The 10836-nt window shown below is 41.9% G+C and overlaps 1 protein-coding gene across 2 annotated transcripts in view; it reads right to left on the reverse strand.

Moving 5' to 3' along the window:
* Positions 1–10836, reverse strand: part of LOC147011078 (palmitoyltransferase ZDHHC20-B-like) — a 58518-nt gene that overhangs the window by 32654 nt on the left and 15028 nt on the right. For both annotated transcript variants that reach the window (XM_085860287.1, XM_085860286.1), the window contains exons 2-6: positions 10063–10089; positions 5567–5661; positions 4763–4883; positions 1596–1665; positions 592–624 (exon numbers count right to left, since the gene is read on the reverse strand). In XM_085860287.1, coding sequence (XP_085716413.1) covers positions 592–624; positions 1596–1665; positions 4763–4883; positions 5567–5661; positions 10063–10089 — 346 coding nt within the window. The remainder of the gene's footprint in view (positions 1–591; positions 625–1595; positions 1666–4762; positions 4884–5566; positions 5662–10062; positions 10090–10836) is intronic.

Below are 10836 nucleotides of genomic sequence, written 5' to 3' on the forward strand. Positions count from 1 at the left end.
TCGCATTAGATTGCAAGATATTTTGGCCGTTTGTGGAGGTCTTGGACCTCTGGCGCAGAGGGTCTGTGTGAGCGGGACCCACCGCCCTCCACCCCCCCCCCCAAAAAAAAAACAATACCAAGAAAGGAACCAAAGGATATAAAAACTATTTTATGAATACAACTCCAAGACAAAAAAGGAAAATCCATTAACTGCCATCTGTACCATGAAGCCATCATTGCCCAGTAGATAGAATAGCAAACTTGAAAGGCAAATAGCTTCAAACAAACAGGTTTTGGATATAATACTTGTGGCTGAAATATACACCACACGACCTCAAGATCTATATTACTTGATGTTCATCCTGCACATTAAAAGGCACAATTCATTTAGCATGTAGGTCAGTGTAACAATGACTACTCCCATGATCCAAATTAATGAGGCCATAAAGACAAAAGTACTGCATTACAAAATTTTATATATATATATATATATATATATATATATATATATATATATATATATATATATATATATATATATATATATATATATATATATATATATATATATATATATTCCAAAGTGCCATCTCTGATCAATGATACATACCATGGGCAATGATGATCCATTTTTAAAATACACCTGAAAATAAAACAATTCCACATGTCAGAAAGAAAAAAAAATTGAAATAACACGATTCATAAAATGAAAAAAACAAATTGATTCTCATAATTTTTTTCTCAAATTGGATATCTATCTGCACATGTTTGAGAATTGAACCATTTCCTTGCATTAATGACCAACATGCACAGAGGAAAACAACATGATTATTATGAGTTCAACAGTTTTTTTACATCAGCGATTTTAAAAGTCAAAACCAGAAATGTACAGCTGTCATCAACTGAACCCCTCCCCTCACCCCCTTTCCTATCCATATTACTATTTCATCAAAACTGTACATTCTGAAAGTCCCTGCTGGCTCTGAAAATATAATTCGGAAATTGGGAGTGTTGGGAGTGCAGAAAGAATTTTTTTTTTTGTTAAATGGTGGTTTAGTACTCTGAGGGGTCCAATTACAGAAAGAAACTCCACAATAAGCATCAGCCTCCCCATATTCTAGAGAGGGAGGCTTAATTAACACATTATTTTGACTTGGGTAGGTGACTAGGGTCCTGAGTTCAAGCCCCGTTGGCTGCTGAATTTACACCAGGAGGTTGACTCAGCCTGTCATCCTTCCGAGGTTGACGAAATGAGTACCAGTGTACTGGTCCCGGTGTATGCCTCGGTTAGAATAGGTGTACCATATCCCTGTGTGTCGTAAGAGGTGACTAGGGTTGGCGTCAGGAAGGGCATCTGGCCATAAAACATTGCTTCAAGAAAAGCTAATCCCTGCTCAGCAGGGAAAAACTGCTGTTTTATGGATTTAACTCCCATTTTATAAAGTCAACATGACAGACCGAGCTGAGTCACTGCAGAAATACACCTGACAAGAAAAGTGGGGAACACAAACCCAATTTAATTAGATATTTTTATGTATTCATAAGGATCACTGGCTAAGACATGGGGCGAACACACAAGCAGAAACGCGAGAGAAAACATCAGGAAATGCGTACGTCTCACATGTTGAGCAGTGATGGCAGCGGTCAGGCTTCAACAAGTGGCATTTTTCACAGTACCTGATGGCTGTAATGACAAGAAAGTCAGAAGGATGAGCCAGGAGGGAAACAACTTGTTGGTTTGAAAATTGACAGCAAGTTGGATGCAATTTGGGTCCCAATTGGGTATCCACTCCCTCCATATGCTACACCATATGCCAATCAACAATGCTTTTCTCAACCTGAAACCGGCAAGTCCAATCGTATCACACAAAGATTGGATTGCACATCATCGATGCATTTAATTTCAGCAAAGAGAAGACACTTCAACAAGCACATCTTGCTTTCCTGAAGTGGGGGATAGTCGATGAAAGCACACAACTCCAAGTGCTAGTTACCTCCACTACTGAAGATGGAGGGGGGTGATGTTTTTCTCGTCTGTCAGCAGGATATCTCAAAAAGTTGTGGACTGATTCGGAGGAAATTTGGAGAGGTTGGGTCGATTTAATTTTGGTAAAGATCCAGATCCAGATCTGGATGACAATTTTGAATTTTTTTTTTTTTTTAAAAAGTGATTCTTCACTCACCATTGAGAGATGGAACGAAAAACGATATAAGGTATTGCTATTTCAAAAGTTGTGGACGGATGACAAAACTTGATGGATGAATTGGGTATAAGACAAGAACAAGCAGATTCGATTTTGGTTAAGGTCCGGATGCAGATGCAGTCTGTCAGTGGGAAACAAAACGTCAACTGTTCATCCTGATGGAGGTATGCACTGTACCGGTACCATTCTAGTTTGTCTTGTGACTGATACAAGTTATCCGACTCTGATCCGTAATGGTTAGAACATCCGCTCAGTCTGCAGGAATGTCAGTGGTTCGAACCCTGGCTAAGTCATACATGAGACTTAAAAAAAAAATAATAATAATAATTACTTTTTTTAAAAATTGCATGTGCCACTCCCTCGGCTGACACTTAGCAATTAACAAGGATAGCGCAAGGACAACCATAAGTTGGCAACCACTGTGCAGGCTTGATGGGTGTAATGGCCTCCTCCTGCAATGAAGTTCCTTGGAAGGGAACTATTATTATAAACCAAACAAAGCCTTTGCGCATTACATAAAAATTCTGAGTGCGTGCAGTGCTTTCTTGGTCATTAAAAAAGGTAAAATAATAAATACATCACAGCACACTGGCTTACTATGAAAATATTTCACCCTGAGTTGGACAGAATTGGTGAGTGGCAAGACTCAGTACTTTGGCGGTTAAAACCGTAACTTTCGTATCCATTCGTACCCTGCAGAATTGGTCGCAACTCTAGTGATAAGGTTCAAACATTAATTTCAAGCACATTTAACTCGCATAAATACATTCCCATCCCTTAAACTATAACCCTTTAAACAGTGAAATCATTTCTACCCTTTTTGCACAACTTCAGTGATGTTCTCAATTGCTGGCAAGAGGCTGAGGGAAACATTAATGAGATATCTCAGGTAGCTATCAGCCTTCAAACTGTGTAGGGCTGCAATTGACATTAACATTTCGTCACTCGGTGGGCGACAAACAAAATCTTAGACCTAAAAATCACGTGATGTCAGTCATTGGGAGGAACTTGCAACCCAATTTGTGCTTTACCCTGGCAAAAAGGTACCAATAATGAATGGCATTACAGGTGAAGAACGTGTTTCGAGTTGAGGACGAGAAAAAGCCACAAATATACCAGCCTTGGTGGTGGTAATGGTTGGAGCATATGCTCTCGGTAGTTCGAACCCCAGCCAAGTCACACAAAGGACATTAGAAATGGTACCTGCTGATTCCTCACATGACGTTCAGCATTTATTTATTTTTTAAGGACAGAGCACGGTTAGCAACCGTACGTTTTAACTAACGCTTGCTTATCCGTGCTCTGTCCTTTTTAAGTACAGATAAGCAACCGTAAAATAATATCTCAGGCTTTGATGGACGTCATAGCCTCCTCCTCCGCCGCTTCGGCGGGTTAGGACGTTAGACAACTCATTATCAATCTTAACTGCAAGAGCGCAAATGCCATGTAATGGATTCACAATTAACAGAGAGACGATCATCAGCCATACGTTGGGTTACTATCAAGTGAGGCCTCAATCAAAATTTCCCTTTGTTCAGTAGGTACGTTTATTTTGTCTCTGGCGCCGTCTCTGGTCTGCGATGAGCAGACGTTTCCAGTGTCTTCAACAATGATCGATCAGATCTTAAACATCCATCATTTAATGACTGAATAAATCACCTGATGGTTAAGGTTGGAATCCCTGATAATAGTACCGTTAACTAAAGTGTTGAGGTACAATTCCCCAATTCTCAAAAACCATCATTACCTCCACCATGAAGGAGGACCAGTTAAATTTTCACCCGTTTGTTTATGAGCAGGATATCTCAAAAAGTTATGGATGGATTCAGACTAAACTTGGTGAAGAGATTGGTTGTGTGACTTTATTTATTAAAGATTGGTTTTTAAAATGTATTAAAGTGCTGCTTCAACATTGAGAGATTGGGCCATAAACAATATTCTCAAATGTTGTTGATGGATTATGACGAAACTTGGTGGATGAGTTGGGTAGTTGAGAAGAACAGGCCGATTAGATTTTGGTGAAGATCCAGATGCAGATCAGGGGTATCAGTGTGATACAAAATGTAACCTGTTCAACCTGGCGGAGGTACGCGCTCTTCCGAGTTTTATTACTAATTGAGCTAGATATCTGGCTGATGATGCAGCAACATGTCATAAGCTGCCATTAACATTAGGCACCGAGTTCTAAGAGGAAGAAACCGAAGTTGTAAGGCCGCAGCAAACTACTGGAGACTCTCAAAATGAAGTCGTTCAGATTTATTTTGATAAAGCGATTGCAGTGAATGAAACAAAAAACAAACAAGAAACCTGCCTTTTCTTTTTGAAAAATTAAGAACATGATGGGCAGAGGGTTAGGGTAGGGAATGAAAGTGAAATTTGGAGAGTTTGGGGACAGGAGAGACGAGAGTCAAAAGGAAGGAAGGATTTCAGGGAGTGTGCATGGATCATATTCGGAAATGGTTTCGTAGGAAGGAAGGGAATGCATAAGTCTATCACTTTCAAAACCACACAAACATTGATGATCATCATCATCTGCAGTCAGGTGTGCATGGATGCAAACATAAGATGGCAAGTTACCCCCAGAGAGCGTGCGCGTGCGTAGGGGCAACTGCTGAGAGCAGCGCTTCAGCACTTCCTGTCGCACTTCTTCCCTCGCCTCTCGTTCAAGCTGCTCCTGATCCAGCGGTGATAAATAGTACTGGCGGCATACGACCAGGCAAAGGATCACTTCAGCCCGTGATCAAAACTTCCACGACTACATTTCCAAAACAACTATTTCTCTCCAGGGTCATTTTGTTCATCAGATATAGCAAGCTTGCAAGTTGGAATATGATTCTGACAATTCAGCAAAGATTTCAGCTTCTCTGAAAAAAACAGCCAAATTATGTCTTTGAAGGGTAACTGGCCAATCATCCAGCGTATGATTTCCAACTTCCTTAAAAAAAAAAATAATAATACATTTTTTTAAACCAAAGAACAGAATAGGAACAGAGCATCAGCAATAATTTAACAAAAGGCTCAAAGCACACAGCTCCGACGAAAGAAATTTGCACTTTGTTTTATAGTTGAAAGGTCAGTAAAACAACATCAGATTTTGTTAAGTCGAAGCAAACGTAGTAAGAATACGAAACCTTGAAAGTCCTTCAAGCTTAAAAACAAACAAATAAACATATCTATGAAAGATGACACTGAAAACATCCAAGGACCTTCCTCAAAACGATTTCCCCTTTCCTCCAGCCAATCCCTTTAGCAAATGAACAGAACTACAAAAATAAAAATAAAATGCATCACGAACACAACAATCTGCTGAACAAAGTCAACAAAGGTCACTGATGCAAATAAATCGGAACAAACTGTTTCGACAAAGCACAAGCAACTCACCTCGAGTGGAGGCAAGTGAGAAGGTGTGAAAATAGTCTTCCAGTACGACCAGACAAAAATGATGAAAAATGCATGGAAGAGCAAGATGTAGACAACTGGAATGGCAAACAACACCAAATTTAGAAATGGATTTTCACAAATTCACACCGACAAAGTGAACCAATTTCTTCCCCTTGCTTTTCGCTTTACAAATGGGTAATTAAAAATAAATAAATACATTTTTTAAAAGGATGAAAGATATTGCAGGCCAGAGAAAACGTTACCACCAAAGACTGGTTAATTATTTTAACCATTTAACTATTACCATCGACAAGGCCCTTTGTAGGGAGGGACGGGGACAGAAGAGGCCATCGATCCAAAACACTTCACAATCGAAATACAAAATCACATACAGTATCATAAGGATAGAAGATTAGGTAAAACAAAACGTTAAAATGCTTTTCTTTTTCAACACACCTGCTTCCGTAAGTACCTGAGAAGGAAATTTTTTATTGGCAAGACCTGGTTTTCATCAGCTTAGCAAAGGATAGATCCGTTTTAACCAACTCGTGCTCTCAGCACGAACACATTTACTCAAAGTAGATTTCTGACATCGTGTGCTACGTGCCCCCATGTCAACACAACTATAGTGGGGCATTTTGAGAACATCTATATATAGTGTGTGTGTGTGTGTGTGTGTGTGTGTGTGTGTGTGTGTGTGTGTGTGTGTGTGTGTGTGTGTGTGTGTGTGTGTGTGTGTGTGTGTGTGTGTGTGTGTGTGTGTGTGTGGTTTCCCGAAAACCACTGGTCCGATCTAATTGGAACTTGCCAGGTATATTGCTGGGGACCTGAGTATGTGCCTTTTCAAGGTTTGATACAAATCGGACAAGTGGTTCCCAAGTTATGGCCATTTATTTACCAAACCAATGACAGGACGCATTGCTGCGTAGGTGTGGCCGTTAGAGAAGAGATCCTCAGTTACCAATGACAGGAGACGTTGCTTGGCGTTTTGCACCCACAGTATCCATCTTCTATCTACTACAATTCCAGCAATCTCTGTTTGTTTGCCTTTCAAAAGGTTTAAAATTAATCGGTCAAGTGGTTCCCAAGTTATGGCCAAGTTAGACGCATTCCCCATTATTGGTTACAACGTACGGACTTCCGGATAGTGATGACTCAATGTATTCTAATAATTTCTCGATTTCTTATGCGCATTTATAGATAAACACAATGCCCCAATCCAGTCGTCGTTTACGAGAGCGAAGGAACGGCCTGTGTGGTTGTTTGAAAGTTTGTTTTTTTGTACGTACGGCCACGCACGTATGGGCACGCGAGACCGAAGGAACGGCCTGTGTGGTTGTTGTTTCTGGCACGCGGTTTGAATATTATTTTATTTTTTATTTTTGCATGTACGGCCACGCGAGAGCGAAGGAATGGCCTGTGTGGTTGCTGTATCTGGCACGCGGTTTGAAAGTTTTTTTTTTTTTTGCATGTACAGCCACGCACATACGGGTACACAAGATAGAAGGAATGGCCTGTGTGGTTGTTGTTTCTGGCATGCGGTTTGAAAGTTTTTTTTTGAGCGAAGGAACGGCCTGTGTGGTTGCCGTTTCTGGCACACGGTTTGAATATATATATATATATATATATATATATATATATATATATATATATATATATATATATATATATATATATATATATATATATATATATATATACATATATATATATATATATTGTTGTGGTTGACGAAATTCGCAAACCACCATTCAGGTCCCTTAGGTGAGATATCTCTGTAAGTATATGTGTAGTTAGGCCCAAACCCGTTGTTTAGAGGGAATAAATGTCATTCATGCGGGCTGCGACCCTTCGAGATAGCCGTTTTTCTTTTACTATCTTTATTTTGGACCAGCCGCCATTACTACCACCACCAACCACGTCTCAACAGCCATCACACAACAACCACCAACCGCAACGCCGCTTCACAACAACAGCCACGACCTTTACCGTCACAACTCGCCCTCGCAACCATCGCATCACCGTCATTCCCACGCCGCTTGTGGGCACCGATACTGGACTCGTGCAGGGCGTGCACCGAGCAGGGGTGCAAAAGCGCCGGCCTTTCCGAAGAAAACGGATCAAAAACGACTCACGCCCACTTCTGTTCCGTCCTATCGGCGAGCGTGGGGCGATTTGGCCCCGCCTCCAGGTACGTTGGAGTGTGGTCGCTAAATGCAAATTCATGGATCAAAAAGCATTCACGCCCACTTTTCCTCGGTCCAATGGGGAGCCAGTTAGAGGTGAAGGGTCGGAGGTAAAGGGTCGAAGGTGAAGGAGCGAGGCCACGGGGGATATAAACGACTGCGTTCGTCAGTCGGGGGAGTTGTTGTCGGTGGAGCTGGGAAGAAGTGGTAGTAGTCAGAGTGAAGAGGACGGAGCTGTGGAGAGGTGGCGGCGGCGAAGGCGGTCGAGGGGGTGCTCGTGTCGGAGTCGGCGAGCTGCGGAGGGAGAGGCCGGCGGCGCGACCGAGGTCGTGGTGGAGACGCTCGTCGCGGGACCCGAGACAGGGAGATATCCTCCATCCCCCGAGCATCAACAACCCCCTCCTGTTTCCCCCCGCGCTGAGATAGTGCGAGAAGGGGGCCCCGTCCCCACCCCATACCAGGCAGTCCCAGCGAGGCCCGCGGAGTCGGGGCGCCAGCGCCATTTCGCGGCTCATCACCAGACGGGTAGGCCCGACGCGGTCTCGGCCCCAGGCCCGCCTCATCCTTGAGGGTGGTCCTTTTCTTTTGCTTTGGGTATATGTGTTGTCGGCGCAGTCTGTGAAGTAAAACTGCATAAGTGTTGCCGTGTGCTCGCGTAGTCGGTAATAGATCTGCATTGTGTTTCTCTTTTATATTTGCTTTTTGTGTAATATTGTGTTTCTTCTTCTTTTACATTTGCTTTTGGTGTAATTGTATATGTGTGCTTTCCGTTCATCGTGAAATAAATGTGCTTTATGTTGAACTGTTTTCCTGCTTTGCTTCGTCTTTTCCTCTATTGAATCTCCATCTTACTTCACGTAAAGGGTTGGTCGTGGGCTAAAACGCCCGATAATTAATCGAACCGTCGAGGCCGACGATAACACCGCTCGGTTATCCCGATAGTACGGAACGGGTCGCTTAAAGTGGCCCGTGTCCGAAGTCGACCTGCGGCGAGGTGCGATCGCCCGGTCTACCCTCCGTGTGGGTACTTAGGTAGGTCGAATTTGGCGAGCAACCCTATCCCATGCGGGGGGCCGATTGGCACGATCGTGGTGAGGCCGAAAGGTCCACCCGTGACTAGTTCCCGGCGTTAGTCCGAGAGGGTCACGACGGGATTGTCCGTCCGGTGGGCGACGTGCCGCGATTCGAGTTACGTGGCCGTTCGCACGCCGGCGGGCGCGAATCCGCAACAATATATTTTTGCATGTATGGCCACGCACGTGCAGGCACGTGAGAGCGAAGGAACGGCCTTTGTGGTTGCTGTTTCTGGCACGCGGTTTAAATTTTTTTTTTCCCACGTACGGCCACGAAAGTATAGCCACGTGAGACCAAAGGAACGGCCTGTGTGGTTGTTGTTTCTGGCACGCGGTTTAAATTTTTTTTTTTGAGCCAAGGAACGGCCTGTATGGTTGCTGTTTCTGGCACGCGGTTTTAAAGTTTGTTTGTTTGTTGTTTTTTTTCCACGTACGGCCACGCACGTACGGGCACGCGAGACCGAAGGAATGGCTGTGTGGTTGTTTCTGGCAAGCGGTTTGAATATATATTTTTTTGCATGTACGGCCACGTACGTACAGGCACGCAAGAGCGAAGGAACGGCCTGTGTATTTGTTGTTTCTGGCACGCGGTTTGAAAGTTTTTTTTTTGAGCGAAGGAACGGCCTGTGTGGTTGCTGTTTCTGGCACGCGGTTTGAATATATGAATATGAATATATATATATATATATATATATATATATATATATATATATATATATATATATATATATATATATATATATGTATATATATGTATATATATGTATATATATATATATATATATATGTATATGTATATGTATATGTATATGTATATGTATATGTATATGTATATGTATATGTATATGTATATATATATATATATATATATATATATATTTGCATGTACGGCCACGCACGTACGGGAACGCGAGAGCGAAGGAACGGCCTTTGCAGTTGTTGTTTCTGGCACGCGGCTTGAAAGTTTTATTTATTTATTTTGCACGTACGGGCACGCGAGAGCGAAGGAACGGCCTGTGTAGTTGTTCTTTCTGGCACGCGGTTTGAAAGTTTTTTTTTTTTTCATGTACGGCCATGCACGTACGGGAAAGCGAGAGCGAAGGAACGGCCTGTGTGGTTGTTGTTTCTGGCACGCGGTTTGAAAATTATTTTTTTTGCACGTACGGGCACGGACAAGTTAATTTAAATACATCAATCAGCAGACACAGAAATATCTCAAATAATTTCAAAAGGTTACCTTTCTGTCCAATGCCATCCACTGTGACTGCAAAAAAGACAGGAAGTGAAATCAACCTCAATTGAGCACATAAAATAAACAAAGCAAACAAAGTAAAATTTAACCGTCCCTAAATTAAAACTTAAATGAAACAAAATATATTTATCTGAAGAAGCAAAGTATGGATATAACAACAAAACTAAATAATAATAATAATAATAATACTAATAAAAAAAATAAAAAAAATAATAATAATTCACAGATAATGGACAATTCATTGCACAGTCGACAAGGACAAATAGGGAACTTTGATGTCGGAGAAGGCCTTTTGGCTCATGCTATGATGCTACTACGATTACTCATTCTCATGCTACTATGAACATCACATGCACAAGCGTGTGCGAGGAGGTGAAGACAGTTGTAGGGCGAGCAATGAGCAAAGACTGACAGCACATTCAACCACCTATGAGACCAATCACAATCACTGCACATGTACATGATCACCTATCCATATCCAAACTGCTTTGAATTCCTGCCAGGTACCTATCCAATTTCAGGTTAAACCCATCAACTCTTTCTGCTGCTACTACTTTTCCTGGGAGATTATTCCATGCATTTATTAGTTTCTGAGTGAATGACCCCAACCTTATGAAACTGTGGCCCCTGGTCCTGTCACTGGTTATTTCACTGGATAACCTCAGAGGGGTGCTTATTGGAGGTAACTCACTGAATGCGTGGTGTTTTTCTTTTTAATATTAATTTTTTTTATTTTTAACAATTCCAGTAAACTTCTTT

The sequence above is a fragment of the Eptatretus burgeri genome, chromosome 16 (genome assembly GCF_056783735.1).
Source record: "Eptatretus burgeri isolate ZD-2024b chromosome 16, Ebu_testis_v1, whole genome shotgun sequence".
NCBI classification, from domain to species: domain Eukaryota; kingdom Metazoa; phylum Chordata; class Myxini; order Myxiniformes; family Myxinidae; genus Eptatretus; species Eptatretus burgeri.